Source organism: Cydia splendana, chromosome 18, assembly GCF_910591565.1.
Source record: "Cydia splendana chromosome 18, ilCydSple1.2, whole genome shotgun sequence".
Taxonomy (NCBI): Eukaryota; Metazoa; Arthropoda; class Insecta; order Lepidoptera; family Tortricidae; genus Cydia; species Cydia splendana.
The window spans coordinates 6,708,046-6,726,319 of NC_085977.1; the positions used below are offsets into that span (position 1 = coordinate 6,708,046).

At 39.1% G+C, this 18,274-nt stretch overlaps 1 protein-coding gene across 1 annotated transcript in view; it reads left to right on the forward strand.

Annotated features, from left to right (window-relative positions):
- The window catches only part of LOC134799482 (synaptosomal-associated protein 25-like), a 55,982-nt gene extending 39,673 nt beyond the window's left edge, over window positions 1–16,309 (forward strand). Inside the window, exons 6-8 of the mRNA XM_063771894.1 lie at window positions 2,471–2,599; window positions 9,580–9,724; window positions 13,107–16,309. Of these exons, the coding sequence (XP_063627964.1) occupies window positions 2,471–2,599; window positions 9,580–9,724; window positions 13,107–13,169 (337 nt within the window). The 3' untranslated portion in view covers window positions 13,170–16,309. The remainder of the gene's footprint in view (window positions 1–2,470; window positions 2,600–9,579; window positions 9,725–13,106) is intronic.
- Window positions 16,310–18,274: the final 1,965 nt, after the last annotated feature.

Sequence of the window (18,274 nt, forward strand, 5' to 3'; positions counted from 1 at the left end):
ACCAATTTGATGTACTGCAACTGTAGCCTTACCACGAGTTTGACATTGACATATTCGCTAACGTCTTATGCATCTAAATGTAACTTTTTATGCATCTCGCTCACACTAAGGTTAGTACGAGCGAGATGCATAGGAAGTAAGTTACACACATGCTAGCGAATATATCAATGTCAAACTCGTGGTAAGCTGGTAAGGCTATTACTGATCGGGGGTTAGGGTTAGGAGTTAAGGGGTCAGAGATTAACGGGTCGGGGAATGGCGGTTGAAGGGTTGCTGGTTCAGGATCGAGGGGTTCCTGGATCAGGGGTTGATGTGCTGTGAGGTTGAGTGATCGGGGGGCTGAGGGATTGGGTCAGTGGCGGGGCGGGCGGATGGATTTAGTTGACAGGAATTATAATTTCCCAGACGGACTCGAGAAAATTCCTGGTTCAGGGTCGAGGGGTTCCTGGATCAGGGGTTGATGCGCTGTGAGGTTGAGTGATCGGGGCGTTGAGGGATTGGGCCAGTGGCGGGGCGGAGGATGGATTTAGTGTAGTAGTGACAGGAATTATAATTTCCCAGACGGACTCGAGAAAATTCCTGATTACATACATATTTATTAAAGTAATAGGTACACGAATTTAGTGTTAAACATGATCTTGTTTTTCATTCATGCGTCGCGCTCTTAACAATGCGTTAAAACTAAAAATGGAAAAATAAAAACTTTTTACAAAAAAAAACAAACCGACTTCAAAAAGAATGAAATAAAATATTATCCTTTTTGAAGTCTATGCGTTACCAACTGATATGTTTGAAGTCGGTGCCAAGCCAAGTAGTAACAATACCAGTCAAAATAATCAGCTTTATGGCTATAAATCCCATTAGAACTGCACTAATAACTATTAGAAATGTGTAAGTAATTTTGTCTGCCTCTTTGTCGCCTTTTCAAGGCTAAACAACTGAACCGCTTTAGGTGAAATTTGGCAAGAAGGTAAATTTCTTAAATTGTTTTATATTTTGAAATGTAGTCCTCTGGATAAGGGACGGGAAATTACTCAGTCCCAATCTCACACTTGCGTGCTATAGACTGTTCGAGCATTAGTAAGAAATGCTCTTTAAAAAATACGACGAAAAAAAATGCATTGGATTTCCACTAATGTGCCGACAAACATGGTACAGACTGCGCCAAGAAGGTTTGATCGTGTGTTCTGAGGTGTGTTCTTAAGCCTCCTCCACACTCGTGAGCGAATCGCGGCGCAAAGCCGCGAACGCGAGTGTGGAGTCCTGAACGCAGACCTGCGAAATCGACTCCACACTCGCGTTCGCGGCTTCGCCCGCGATTCACGCGCATAGTCTGGAGGGGGCTTTAGATACAATCGACGTCAAAGATATATTTACACTTTTGCACTTTACTCCTTTGTAATAAGGCGAAAAGTGTAAACATATTTTTAACGTCGACTGTACCTACAGAAAGTACGTTCATTGTCGTAGTGTAAGGCAATCCAACGTAGGTACATCCTTATCGAATCGCACCAAAATCATGGTATGCTTCAAAATTTGGCTTGGCACCGACTTCAAACATATCAGTTGGTAACGCATAGACTTCAAAAAGGATAATATTTTATTTCATCCTTTTTGAAGTCGGTTTGCTTTTTTTTGTAAAAAGTTTTTATGTTATATTGTTTCACCAAATAGAAAGTTACTATTAGAACAAATTAAATTATTTTCAGAAAATATTTTAATTTGTTTTTATCAAGTAGAAACACTACTATATAAATTATAAACTGAAATAAATGTCATATACTAAGAAAAAGTGACCAAGGCCTCCAGTCACCTGAGATGATCCAGTTAGAAGGTCCGAACCGTACTGGTCTACCTTAGGGTTCGACCTGTGCCGCTGTGGCCCGGTGGCCGAATGGCACAGGCACCTGCCGCGATAGCAGAGGACGCTGGTTCGATTCCAGCCTGGGGCACTGGAGGCCTTGGTCACTTTTTCTTAGTATATGACGTTTATTTCAGTTTAAAATATAAAGTTTCCCACATAATAACATTATATCGGTTTTTCTCGTTAGTACTTTTACATACACATATTCAAAATATTTTAAGTCGCTTAAAACTTTGCAACTCATGTGAAATTGCCTTTTCACGTATAACGCGATGTTGGTAGCGACAAAGTGCTACGAAGTTTTAGCTGTAATACCGTAGCGTGTAGACGAATTAGGAAATGCGTAGTAAATATTTTCCATAATTGCTACGCGCTATAGTTCCCTGCTATTCCATGGAAGTATGAGTCACATTTATACTTAGGACGAAACAGAGATGGTAAAAGATATCTGTTTAGAGTAAAATGCTATTTATAATGTTCCCAATTATCTCCAAACTGAATTACATATACCTAACAATGGTTCTATGATAGTTTTTGACTTGTCAAAAGGCACTCTTATATTTTTTTTATGAGTTTTTAAATTTGATTCAAAAATAATGTTTGCAGGGGAGCGTCGTTCAAGGAGGACGACGGCACGTGGAAGGGCAACGACGACGGCAAGGTGGTGAACAACCAGCCGCAGCGGGTCATGGACGAGCGCAACGGCGTAGGCCCGCAGGCCGGCTACATAGGCAGGTCGGTACATGACATGACAAGTCCTCCACACATGACAGAAGGGCAACGACGACGGCAAGGTGGTGAACAACCAGCCGCAGCGGGTCATGGACGAGCGCAACGGCGTAGGCCCGCAGGCCGGCTACATAGGCAGGTCGGTACATGACATGACAAGTCCTCCACACATGACAGAAGGGCAACGACCACGGCAAGGTGGTGAACAACCAGCCGCAGCGGGTCATGGACGAGCGCAACGGCGTAGGCCCGCAGGCCGGCTACATAGGCAGGTCGGTACATGACATGACAAGTCCTCCACACATGACAGAAGGGCAACGACGACGGCAAGGTGGTGAACAACCAGCCGCAGCGGGTCATGGACGAGCGCAACGGCGTAGGCCCGCAGGCCGGCTACATAGGCAGGTCGGTACATGACATGACAAGTCCTCCACACATGACAGAAGGGCAACGACCACGGCAAGGTGGTGAACAACCAGTCGCAGCGGGTCATGGACGAGCGCAACGGCGTAGGCCCGCAGGCCGGCTACATAGGCAGGTCGGTACATGACATGGCAAGTCCTCCACACATGACAGAAGGGCAACGACGACGGCAAGGTGGTGAACAACCAGCCGCAGCGGGTCATGGACGAGCGCAACGGCGTAGGCCCGCAGGCCGGCTACATAGGCAGGTCGGTACATGACATGACAAGTCCTCCACACATGACAGAAGGGCAACGACGACGGCAAGGTGGTGAACAACCAGTCGCAGCGGGTCATGGACGAGCGCAACGGCGTAGGCCCGCAGGCCGGCTACATAGGCAGGTCGGTACATGACATGACAAGTCCTCCACACATGACAGAAGGGCAACGACGACGGCAAGGTGGAGAACAACCAGCCGCAGCGGGTCATGGACGAGCGCAACGGCGTAGGCCCGCAGGCCGGCTACATAGGCAGGTCGGTACATGACATGACAAGTTCTCCACACATGACAGAAGGGCAACGACGACGGCAAGGTGGTGAACAACCAGCCGCAGCGGGTCATGGACGAGCGCAACGGCGTAGGCCCGCAGGCCGGCTACATAGGCAGGTCGGTACATGACATGACAAGTCCTCCACACATGACAGAAGGGCAACGACCACGGCAAGGTGGTGAACAACCAGTCGCAGCGGGTCATGGACGAGCGCAACGGCGTAGGCCCGCAGGCCGGCTACATAGGCAGGTCGGTACATGACATGGCAAGTCCTCCACACATGACAGAAGGGCAACGACGACGGCAAGGTGGTGAACAACCAGCCGCAGCGGGTCATGGACGAGCGCAACGGCGTAGGCCCGCAGGCCGGCTACATAGGCAGGTCGGTACATGACATGACAAGTCCTCCACACATGACAGAAGGGCAACGACGACGGCAAGGTGGTGAACAACCAGTCGCAGCGGGTCATGGACGAGCGCAACGGCGTAGGCCCGCAGGCCGGCTACATAGGCAGGTCGGTACATGACATGGCAAGTCCTCCACACATGACAGAAGGGCAACGACGACGGCAAGGTGGAGAACAACCAGCCGCAGCGGGTCATGGACGAGCGCAACGGCGTAGGCCCGCAGGCCGGCTACATAGGCAGGTCGGTACATGACATGACAAGTCCTCCACACATGACAGAAGGGCAACGACGACGGCAAGGTGGTGAACAACCAGCCGCAGCGGGTCATGGACGAGCGCAACGGGGTAGGCCCGTAGGCCGGCTACATAGGCAGGTCAGTACATGACATGACAAGTCCTCCACACATGGCAGAGGCAAGGTGGTGACCGATAACATGGATTTTCCGTTCTGTAGCGAAAATGCTTCGTAGAGGCAAAACTACGTGTCGTGATTAGCACAGAATAGGTTTACAGCAAGTACATAAACGACAAGCTAATTATACGTTCCGTACTTTATGAACTTGTTTGTTCCTCTCTATCAAACGAAATGAAATATGATGTGAGTTTTTGAGGGTTCATTTCTTCAGCTCCTAACTATGAATACACAATACATACATTTAAATTGCTTATTTAAAAAACCCCTCGGGCATTAACCCTTTTTCGGCGTGCGACTATTGTCATTGTCAATTATGAAACAGTAACTCAATAACATGGGTCAAGGGTATGTCTTTCACAAAAAATAGGTCACAAATTATTTCCTCTTGTTACGTCAATTATGACTGTGACAGGTGTCAAATTAGTAGCCTGTATTTTTGCGGCTTCCATCTGGCAATTTGGCTTGTTTATGTGTTAAATTATCTTGGGAATTTCAATTTTCAACCATCAAGCGAAATACCCTTTTACACACATTTCCACTTTCGCATTTAATTTATTTATTCATATGGCATTTACAGAGTTTACTTTATTAAATATATTAAGACCGGGTCACTCACGTATTTTAAGTCGAAAAACGCTCGACATGTTTCACTCCGTACCGAGGATTGTCATCAGGAGCTTGCGTTTACGGTGCGGTTAGCGTTCTTAATATATTTAATATGTCTGTGTCTCACGGAAGTTTTGTTAGAGTTTCTCATAGATTAACTAGCGACCCGCCTCGGCTTCGCACGGGTTAGCAAATTACACACCTAAACCTTCCTCAAGAATCACTCTATTGATAGGTGGAAACCGCATGAAAATCCGTTCAGTAGTTTTTGAGTTTTTCGCGAACAAACAGACAAACGCGGCGGGGGACTTTGTTAAAGGACATTTATTAATAATCTACTTATAACCAACCATAATGATTATCGTAAAATGTGCTTGTGTAATAATATTGTGGTAGGTATGTTAATAAGTATATATGCCGATTTAAATAGACCATCACTACTATCAAGTTGTAACACGTAAAGGAGGATATAGTTTTCATGTATAAAAACTGATGAATCACAATTACCCACTTACCCAGTGCGAGCAAAGTGGTAGCCAAATTGATTTAGTTCTCAGGAGTAACGTAACACCTGAAAAAAAGACTTGTTGAACAAAAAATGTCTTAGCTAAAATTCACTACTCGTAATAAAATTGGCACAGTCTCATAAAATTCATAGTAACTCCTCTGCGACCACGCCCTCCCATTCACGTTCCATAATACGAGGTCTCTACGGGAGAATGCAACCCAGATGTTGCTCACTCATCATTTTCACTGGCACCTCTCCAAAATTTCACTTACTAAGTCATTGACTGTCTAGACGCCCAAAAATGCCTGTACGAATGAGTGGGTGTGGCGTGGCTGGAACATGAATTATGTTGTCTGGTATTAATGTTTGCAGTACACACGCTACTGCATTCGTTTGTATGTATAGCCTTTGTTGTGCTTATAGCTCTGTAGTTGTCAAGATTACATTCATTCCTCTTTTGAATTAAAGTGTATCCCAACAAAAACATAAATGTGAAATGAGAGCCAAGTTCAATATTAAGAATATGTGTCGTTGTTGACTCGCTGACAAAAGAATTGAGATCTATATGGGTGCCAAGTTCTGTGTTGTGTAGAAAATCCTGAAATTATAAAGGATTTGACTTGGCTAGTTTTTACCAACAAACCAAATTTTAGAAAAGTAGCCTATACGTAAAAACTAGCCAAGACAACTCCTTTATAATTTCAGGATTTTCTACACAACACAGAACTTGGCACCCATATAGATCTCAATTCTTTTGTCAGCGAGTCAACAACGACACATATTCTTAATATTGAACTTGGCTCTCATTTCACATTTATGTTTTTGTTGGGATATCATTACTTTTTGTACAGAAATTACTATAGTAGGTATTCATCAGAAAAGCAGTTTGCCTAAGCTGAAAAGGAGACCCTAGCTAACGCGCGGTCAATTGTTAAAAAGTTTCAGTTTTCAGATTTTTTTCTTTTTTATACGCCTAATAGTCTAGCTTCATGCCAAATATCAAGTTTCTAAGTGATCTAGAAGTGGGTTAGGTTTTTGGTTTATAAGTATTACCTAATTAATTTTTTTACATGTAAATATCAATAATTTCCAGTTTTCAGATTTTTCCCTCTATATAAACCTAATAGTCTACCTTGATGCCAAATATCAAGTTTCTAAGTCATCTAGAAGTGGGTTAGGTTTTTGGTCTATAAGTATTAATTATGTTTTTCTATCGAATTATCAATAATTTCCAGTTTTCAGATTTTTCCCTATATATACACCTAATAGTCTACTTTGATGCCAAATATCAAGTTTCTAAGTGATCTTGAAGAGGGGTTAGGTTTTTGGTCTATAAGTATTAATTTTTTTTCCATCGAAATATCAATAATTTCCAGTTTTCAGATTTTTCCCTCTATATACACCTAATAGTCTACCTTGATGCCAAATATCAAGTTTCTAAGTCATCTAGAAGTGGGTTAGGTTTTTGGTCTATAAGTATTAATTCTTTTTTTTCCATCGAAATATCAATAATTTCCATTTTTCAGATTTTTCCCTCTATATACACATAATAGTCTACCTTGATGCCAAATATCCAGTTTCTAAGTGATCTAGAAGTGGGTTAGATTTTTGGTCTATAAGTATTAATTATTATTTTTTCCATCTAAATCTCAGTAATTTCCAGTTTTCAGATTTTTCCCTCTATATGCACCTAATAGTCTACCTTGATGCCAAATATCAAGTTTCTAAGTCATCTAGAAGTGGGTTAGGTTTTTGGTCTATAAGTATTAATTCTTTTTTTTCCATCGAAATATCAATAATTTCCATTTTTCAGATTTTTCCCTCTATATACACCTAATAGTCTACCTTGATGCCAAATATCCAGTTTCTAAGTGATCTAGAAGTGGGTTAGATTTTTGGTCTATAAGTATTAATTATTATTTTTTCCATCTAAATCTCAATAATTTCCAGTTTTCGGATTTTTCCCTCTATATACACCTAATAGTCTACCTTGATGCCAAATATCAAGTTTCTAAGTGATCTAGAAGTGGGTTAGGTTTTTGGTCTAAAACTATTAATTATTTTTTTTCCCTCGAAATATCAATAATTTCCAGTTTTCAGATTTTTTCCTCTATATACACCTAATAGTCTACCTTGGTGCCAAATATCAAGTTTCTAAGTGATCTAGAAGTGGGTTAGGTTTTTGGTCTATAAGTATTAATTATTTTTTTTCCATCGAAATATCAATAATTTCCACTTTTCAGATTTTTCTCTCTATATACACCTAACAGTCTACCTTGATGCCAAATTTCAAGTTTCTAGGTCATCTGGAAGTGGGTTAGGTTTATGATCTATATGTCAGTCAGTCACAAAAATGCCGGTTTTTAAACGTTAATTTATCAGTAACTGTTTGAGCTACGTTTATGAAATTTTGTATTTTGGACAAGCTAAGGGGCTTGAATACATGTGCCAGATTTCATTAGTGTAGGTTAAGTAGGTTTCAAGTTGTGAAGGGGTCAAAAGTAGCTCGAAATGGTTCGTTACACACGGTTGCTGCGTCGCCAGTTCCTTTTTCTTTGAACTTGGCTGGACACGCTACCGCGTGTCTAGATTTATTTCCAATGCACGCGACAGCTATTTAAAAACAATAATGAATTATAACAATAGCTTTTATTAATATAGAATGTAATTAATTTCTAGCTCAAAATGTTTGAATTTAATCCGACGCGGGTTTTGACCCTTGGATACATGAAGTATCATATCAATATTGATACTGTACCTTGCTGAAATTCTTAATTTAAAGTGAATTTAGTTGACAGTTTTTTTTTTTTGTAGTATTGATCCTTCATGCATATGAAGGTTAAGTCAGTCAAAAATGTAGTTTTTACATCACCCGGGAATTGCCAGGGACATAATGGCAAATCGATTGACACCTCATTAATCAAGATCGGTTCAGTAGCTTCAACGCTACGGCGAATTACACTACACGCCACAAAACATACTTACGAGTACAGACCTACTTCACATAGACTGCCGAAATCGTAGGATTCATAAGCCTACCTATAGGTAACTATTCGGCTTAAAATGGAATATAAAAATATAAACTACAATCTTTATTTCTCATAATATCAGTTGCAAGTTCATAAAGAAATTGTTGTAATATTCAATATACCTAACAAACAAAAAAATATCTCCTTCTTTTCCCTGCCCTCGTCTCACGTTATATGGGATCGGCACAACATGTTTTTCTCTTCCATTCTCCTCTGTCTTTCGTCACCTCAGCACTAACTCCTTTCTTTCTCAAATCCTCTTTCACACAATCCATCCATCGTTTTTTGAAAGGACAAAAATAAATATATGTAGGTACATAAATCTTCAATTGTACTTAATTTTACTAAGTAACTGATTCCTTTACAATCTCATTCAAAAGATATTCCCTGGCATAAATGTTATGTTCAGCGTAAAAAAACATCTCTGAAGAATTGAAGCGTCAGTAGGTACCTATACCTTTCTTCAGATTCAATTTTCGTAATGGATATTGAAACATCCTTTACGCCAATCGAATCTAAAAGAAGATACCATTGGGTTTAGAGAATAGCTACTTGCTTAACTATAAGTACTTACCCGAAACGGAGCGGCTACAGGCTTTGAACTGGCTCAAAATATATATTTCTTTTTATCACTGAATACAGAAATCCGATTCGTGGGTAGAGCAGTTCGAAACTGCATAAGGCGTATTTGGCTAGTTTCGAATATCTCCGAAGTCCGAACGTCGGGTTATCCCGAAAGTGAACTCTGCAGCTCTCTAATGCTGCACTCTGCAGAGTGCAGCATTAGTGCACCCAGTAAACCACAGAGTAACTTATACATACTAGGCCTTAAACAGTTTTTTGGCGGCAGAACATTGCAGTAATACTCGGGCATTATACTCCCTATTAATCAAGCTTATGCATCTCGCACCTTACTTAGGCCACTTAGCAAGCTTCGCGGCCTTAATACGGTACCCGACTGAAAAGCCCGAATTTGAAGTCTTGACGTCCAGCAGTCAAATCAGATCCACTCAGCTTGCTGATACTATGCGATATTTCAAATTGTAATCAAACTTTAAAATTTCTAGGATAACAAACGACGCCCGAGAAGACGAGATGGAAGAGAACATGGGCCAGGTGAACACCATGATCGGTAACCTCCGCAACATGGCGCTGGACATGGGCTCCGAGCTGGAGAACCAGAACCACCAGATCGACCGCATCAACCGCAAGGTACGGGGGGATAGGTGGGGGGGATGGTGGACGCGATTTCGTGGGGGTTAAGGGATGAAGGTTGAGTAGGCACTGAGATCTAAATGTAGTTTGCGTCTGAGCCACCACTCTAGCGTCTTTTGAGCGTCGGCGGCTAATCAGCGCTATGGAGAATGGCGGCTAGAGTTGACTAGACGTCGACCCTCGGGAGACACTAGTGTGGGGTTTCTCAAAAGGATAGGTATACATATTAAAGGGAATTGTGAGGTTCGACTGTATGATTTTTAACGTTGGTGTGACTGTCTCACGATTTGAAACAAGGAGAAAAGCTTTCTCTGTTACCTCTCGTGTGCTATAGTTCCAATTGTGTGTTATAAATGAAGAATAATCCAGTTGCCTATTGTCTTCACTCTTCAGCATAGATCGCAATTTTTGTACCAAGTTTTATGGCCACCGACTCGGTAATATTACTCTGTGGATGGTACAGTCGCCATTAGATATATCGGTGCGGCTAAGGTGCTCAACAATATCTTAACACGCACTCTAACGCCTTGACAATAGAAGCGTGATCAGATATTTATGAGCGCCTGGGTTGCTTCGATATATCTGATGGCGACTGAAAGGTGGCCAAAGAAAAGACAATATTTTATTGACCGGCATTCAGGAACGCAACATGACAATATTAGGCGCATATAAAGTATGAGGCACACAAATTCGTAATTGAAAACTTGAAAGATTTCAAAAAATATATAAGTGAACATAAAAATTATTTGCCAATTTAGAAATAAAATGCCTAGGGACCTGGAAAGACGAAATCGCGTACACCAAATGCAAAACTAATGTCATTTTAATCTATGTGTCGTGAATTTTATGTTTTCAGTCGGTCTTTTTGTTGGGGTGATTTCTATTTCTTTACTCCGCTTTGATGACATTGATATAAAACGTATGCATCAAAGTGTTGTAAATCTTGAAGCTTTTCTTTTAATATCTTCAAATGTTGATATTTTATCGCAACAGTAAAAAGGTTAAAGTACGTCACACCTGTTTTTAACCCGGATAACCCTAAAACTAAAAATCTTACCGCCGGTTTTTTTATGGTTTTTTTATATATACTGTCAATTAGCCACTACAAAAACCAAAAAAAAAATGCGGTGTTATAAAGATCGGTAGTGACAAGTGGGTTTTAAAGAAAGCTTAAAAGATTGCCTACTTTTACCTTTTTACCATGTTACGAAATTTGAACGCAGAGCGTTACAGTCATTGACATTTTCACCGTGTGATCGTTGCCTATCACTAGCAGTGGAAGTGTGAATAGAATGTTTGACTTGCAGTCTCCCTGTCATCTATCTTTAGCTTGACGCCCTTCGAAATTGCAGTTTCGCTTACCTGGCAAACTTCATCGTTAATTTTTCCAGCATGTGTTCATAGCAGCTCACATATTTGGACAGACAAAGTACATATTTTATAATAAAAAAAATGAGAATCAACAACGATTCCTTGATCGAAAAGCCTTTAGAAGGATTAAATTGGGCTTTGGGTGCATCTGTTTACATTATATTGTGGCATGGCGCGCTACAAAGCCCTTTCCTGACTTGGCGACAAGGAGTCGTGCGACAACAGTAGTATCACTACCTAATAAGGAAGAAACACTGGGGACTGCATCAATTCCGTACCGTACAAACACTCAACTACAGTCCAGTACTACGATTATGGTCCACAAGAAGGGGTAGGAAACTAGTGCGTTCGGGCATTTTCGGCTCCGTTCGGCTCAGCATTGCTCCGAGCAATTATTAGGGTTGGCACAACTTGACGTCCCTTTGCGTGTACGACAACAGATAAGATAATGTCCTGAATTTTGACAACCCTAAATAGCCGAAAGGGATAGTGCTATACATTAGAAATGGACATCATTATTCGTCCCTGAATCGCAGTCAAACTTCGGTTTTGTAGGAAGTTTCCTTTGTCGGTAGTACTATTACTTATTCCGTGTCACAAGTTCAACACGGAATTCATTAGATTGGTATCAATACCAATCTTCTTTTAGGTGTTGCGTCGGTTTTTTAAGTCCTTTTGTGAAAACGTTTTTTTTTTCGTTGAACTGCGACATTCAAAGAATATTCACACCTGAATGGCGATATACGAATTGGTTTTGAACCATAATTGAGAGTTTTTGGACTATAGCTGGGTGGTTTTGCGTTATCGACAAGTCAAGAAAACTTCGAAGAAAGAAAAAAAAATTATAAACTTTGTCTGTGCTCATATGTCAGACGCTATACTGTACAAGTAGTGTATGTTAGAAACGATTGGGTGTTGTAACTGTGTTGTGTCCATACTGTCCACCGACGGAACATAACAACATCTGTCCACACTGTCATTGTGTACCGAGTGTTAGAATCACATCCATGACTAACATACCACAAGACTTTCAAGTCCCCATAGATGGCACTAGGGTCCACCCTTCAAATTTAATTATGCATTGACCGTAGAGAAAAATCAACTACCGCCACAAAAAAAATGTAGTAAAATGATCGCACAGTTGACTATTGTCCGGGTCAAAAATTGCATTTTGATACCTGCTATGTCAATATTTTATAATCTATAAATATCAATATCTTTGTAGGTTATAAAAATGTTTTAAAATAGGACTACCTACCTACACTACCTTCTTTACTTGTGTATCAAAGTGAAATTTAAAGCGCGTCATTTTGATACAAATACACGGCAAATTAATTGGTATTTTTCGTGTAAGAGGTCATTGCATTTTTGTCATTAACATACCCTGAATTAGACTCATTGATAACACTATCATTCACTATATTCACTATAACATAACATGTGTACTTCGTTTCAAAAACAGCGACTGTACACTTACAATGCAAATAATACATAGTGTGTGTAAGAACAACTTCATAGTTGGGCTTAGTTACATTACACGTATCTAAACAGTAACTTATTTAGGATGCAAATAATTTTGATGGGGTAAGAAAAACATTGGGGCAAGAGAAACTCATACTGTTTATCTTGCCGCGAGCAGAATGCTATTTTTCTCTTACCTCACGTGACCTTCAATGAATAATCTTTCGCAGAGCATAAAAGTTATACTTAAAACCCAAACAGTCTCCATTTTTTATTAAATATTGTAAACTAATATTTTCTGGCGACTCTGTCCGTATCAAACTGATAAATGCTCTAATAAAATTTTTATATAGTTTGGTATACTACAGAACATTTTCGCTTTTCAATTTTCCTATTATACTTATCACATTGAATTGCGATTTAAATTTAATAGAAATTTGCCAGTGTTATTAATTATTTAAAAACAGTTTTTCTCACACACACTCACCAAATACGCACAGTCGCTGTACATTGAACAAGAAAAACAACAGCGTATTCTGTTACGTAGGGCGAATCGAACGAAACGAGGATAACGCTGGCCAACCAGCGGGCGCACGAGCTCCTCAAGTAGACGGCGGCGGCACACCACACAACACACACGCGTCTCGTGGTCGGGAACTAGTATTAATAGCCAAATGTGTAAACAAAACAAACTTAGACTAAGGGTTCATTTAGAGACGATGCGAGAACTCGCATGCGAATTTCATTACATTGCGGTTTTTGATCGGTCGGTTGAATTAGACGTAACCAACAGTCCGCAATGTAACTAAAATCGCATGCGAGTTCGAGCGCCGTCTAAATCAGCCGTAAGGGTTCATTTAGACGATGCGAGAACTCGCATGCGTGTTTCATTACATTGCGGTTTTTGATCGGTCGGTTGAATTTGACGTAACCAACACTCCGCAATGTAACTAAGATCGCATGCGAGTTCCCGCGCCGTCTAAATCAGCCCTTAGGTTACGTACACACTTGCGGAAGCAACCGCGACGGTGTTTAAATACTGTTGACGGTTCAAAGCGTGCTGCGCGCGATTGCCAAAATCGAAATTACCCACCTCGGTTGCATCCGTGCTGGATATATTTTAGGTTCAAATCCTTCTAGGTCCTTTCTAGGTCTAGGTGTTTAATTATTAATTTGTTTTCGATTTTGATAACGGAAAACTAAATTGACACATACCAACCTAGAACTGGCGAGAAATGTGTACTTAATCTGTTAATGTTTTCGAAGACTGCAAGATTATGAAGAAGAGTTACATTTTTGGCTATTTCTATTGATATAACATACTTTACGCGAGCTAAGTTCATGTTGCGAATAGGCGTAAACGTTATTTTACACATATACTACTTTCCATCGACTACACTAGTCAAGAACTCGTATCAAAAAGTCAAATTAAACGTCTAAATCGTTACGATCAGTATTTAAAACGGGATGTCACTCGTGTCGTCTTTCAAGATATTTCAAGAAAAATATTCCAAAGGGGCATTCCACGAAAAGGTTTACTTCGTGGGGTATGTGACGCGTATGGCTACCTTGATAACCTGCAGAAATTTGTATTATATACCGTTGAATTTAAAGCTAAGTTATCTAACGATATATAAATGATAGAGCTATATCAGAAGTGTTAGAACTGTAGCGTCACGTACACTCTTTTCTGGTATGCCCCAAAAACACTGATAGCGTGTTTTAATAGTTTAAAACACGCTATTAGTGTTTTTGGGGCATGCCAGAAACACTGAACGTGATAGTTCACGTTATTCCTACTGTTGTAAGTTCTAGAAATGGCTAAAATTGGGATTGACGATACGCGTGTCTAACACTAAAGAAAGTATCTGAATCGTATAATGAGTACTTTGAACAGCTGTTGCACAGTGTAGGCGATAGAAAGACACTAGAAATATAAAAAAACAGCCAATTCGTGACACAAAACGCTCGCTTAGCCGTCGTCACTTTACACAAATCCTACAGATTAGATTTTACAAAGCGGCCAATACAAGTCATACTTAGTTCCACTATTTTGATACATTATTTGGCGGTAGTGTCATTGTTGTGAGGCTATTTAAGTGTGGAATTGGAACTAAATGTGACTTGATTTGTGTGAGGTGATAACGCGGTAGTCGCTTTCTGTCCACCGGTTGCGGGTACTGTAACACTGATAATGTAGATATTCTCAAAGCACAAAAGATGTCATTATTAGTCTTGTAAACATATACATTATCTACATAGTAATATTAAATCTTACGCAATTGAGGTTCTAACAGTGATCTCACTATGAGGACCGATTAAAATTACTAAGTTAAGAAAACGTATGGTATTTTCGGAAATCAACAGAAAATTACATACATTTTTTGTCCCAAATTGGGATTTTGTATAATTTATTTTCCACCCAGAATGAGGAGCTCTTCAACTAGCCAAATTATTTCCAAATCTAATAAAAAAATCACCAACAAATTAAAAATAGGCCCATGATGTTAACATAGCTTCTGTCACAATATCAATAACATTAATTATCTCTCAAACTGACAGTAGCGGACTAAATGACAGATACAATCTGTCAATGTGGTAGAGAACCTCCATTGTTTTGACTTAGTCTTCGCATTTAAATAAGTGGTGCTTTATTTTACATTTTACCTGTAGTTTAATTTACGATTTTACCCAGCTACGTACTACCGAACAGTCCCGCAACCGGTCCTAGATATAACTTCGATATTTATAATAGTATCTTTGAATGTGGATACTTACATTTACCCAAATGTAAAATTGTTAAGATCTAAATATGTGTATACAATGCTTGGGCATTCTACTGTGTTAAGTGAACACTGTATTTTAACTCTCATTTTATACGTTTAGTTTTCTATCTCTGTACTTCTATCGCTCAAGAACTATCTTACATATCCTAAAAACTTTCTTTTCTACTCTCTGACATGTACTAACTTTTTGAATCTTGATTTTGATACTTCAAAAAAATATACAACATTTGAATCGTATGATAATGATCTTTGGTGCTCATTTTATACAGTAGATCTGTGTGCTGAAAGAGAATTATCATATATTCATAAATATAATATTAATCTCGTATAACAATTACAACATATAATATACCTACTTAGTAAGAGGCGTTGAAAGTTATTATTTTGAGATAATGCATTTACCTGTTGTTAACAAATATCATATCGCTAATGTTACTGTTAGGAATTTGCTCGACGCTTACAATTGAAGTGTTTTCAATCACTACTTTTTTAAATTATTTCTGTAATACAGAACTATTGTTACTTTTAACACTGTTTAATGGAAACTCGATATATTTTCTTGTTAGAAGGGGACGTGTAAAAGGCAATAATGTATGGAAGGCTTGGTTTGATATGTGATAATAGGTTGAATTAAGGAATCAGTATTTAGCCACGTTTCTTATAAACTTTTATGGATCTGATACGTATCAGATGTTTTTATAATTTCATAGGAGCATTTATGTAATTTTAAAATATTTTAGACCCATCTATTTTTCGTAGTATCAGTATACATAAAACCAGCTATCTGTCAGTTGAAGCTTAATGGACATATCCTTGTGAGATGACATATCTGCTTCTATGAAATTCGGCCAGTCAGTCGATGTACTAAATCTAATATTAGCCAACTATTATAACTACGTAGTAAATTACTCTAATTATTTTCTATTTATTTTATGATTAAATAAAAACATTTTAATTTATAAAATGATTTTGTAATTTTATTTACAATTATTCTTTTAGATCTTACTGTCCTATTGGTAGGCGGGGAGTCAGAAGTAAAAGGGATATGGATATCTCAATATACTTTAAGTACTGTCAAATATAAGTTATTTTTAAGCAAAGCGGCAGAACAATTAAGTTTAATATCGCTCTTAAGATTTCGAATGAAATGTATTTAGTCAATTTTTAACTTCTAAGAATAGGTCCATTTATAACCACGTTTTGAAGTGCATACAAATGCGAATAACATGCGGCAGACTTATTTCCCTCAAAATAATGTTGACTACATATATTTATTTCATCCAAGTAAGGACAAAAGTGAAGTTTGACACGACGTGACGGTATGAGTAAGCCCGCTTCTGACTTGGCAGTACGACATCAGTATTCTTACTTGAGTGTAGATCCATGGATTCGTCCCGCTTTCGTACATCAGCGCCAATCGGGAAGAAATACGTACATTAGGGCACATTTAGACGATGCGAGAACTCGCATGCGAGTTTCATTACATTGCGGGTTTTGATCGGTCGGTTGAATTGGACGTAACCAACGCAATGTAACTAAAATCGCATGCGAGTTCGCGCGCCGTCTAAATCAGCCCTTACTGATGCCATACCGCCAAAATCAAGAGAGAGCATTATATTGTCATACATTTTGTGCGTCAGTGCGTCAAGTATTAAATGTTTTCTCGAACACGTTATACCGCGCCTCAAAGTATACAGACAATTCTAAATGCGTTCTATAACCACGAGACGCCAACACATGAACACACACATGCAAACACAACATCGACACGTCGGTGCTGACTGTGAGTATATTTTTATAAAATCACCCTTATTAAAAAGCGAAGCACTGCCTAACCTTTGAACTATTTGACAGCACAATTGGTATCTGTGTTTTTATTACTACAGATTTTCTATTTGTGAAATCGCTGACTATTAGTCGGATGCGCTTTCAAAGTTAGGTATTAGCTAAAGCTGCTACTATCCTTTTTGTTTTGATTTCTTCTCTTCTGTTCTGTTATTTTTTGGTTTCTTTTGTTTTGTTCTCGTCTTGTTTCCTCTGTTATTGTTTCTTCCTTATCCTTCTTTGGATTATATTTCTGACTTTTCACGAAGGCCTTCTGGCTCGTAGTGCGCACTAATTAAGGCTGCTTTTTCGATTTTCCATTTCTTTTTGCAAAATAAACTGTGTACCTATACTAATTACTAAATTAATTGTGTTCAAATATTATAATACTACAACTAAAATATCAATTATATTGACTGCTAAATTTAAGATCAAATATTACATCAACAACTACATTATATTTTTGACCGGTTATTTTATAAAGTGATATTTTGAATAATAAATATACGAGTATTTAACAGTCACTATATGGACCTTTTATATTATTCAAACGCTGTCTTATAATCCATATTTCAATCTGATTTACTAAAAAAATTCTAAAAGGTGTTTTTTTGTAACGCCTTCCTCTTAAGGGTCGCTTTTTTGAGGGGAGTTTAATACGTCTCAACGCAACAAACATTCAGCAATATTTTTGGGAAGTAGATTGAAATGGGTTATACGACTGCTATTTTGGCCATTTTTATATATTGTGACCTTTTTGCCACTTTTGTGTTATTTCTAGTCAGGATCGCGAGCCCTTTTCATCCTTATAGGAGAAAAAAAGTGTCCTAAAATTTCCATACATTTTCAAACTCTCCTTTTTGTTACCGCCATACAAAGTATATGGGGAAACGGTAACACAATGGGAAAAAAAACACTTGGATATTTTTTTATCCCATTAGGATCGAAAGAGCTCGTGATTCTTAGTAGAAATAACACAAAAGTGGCAAAAAATTACACAATATATAAAAATGGCAAAAAAATAAAGGAAACTCTCACCTAGCCTTTTTGTAAGACTTTTGACCGTTATAGGGCGAGAGCAACGAGACGCGCATAGCGGTCGCGA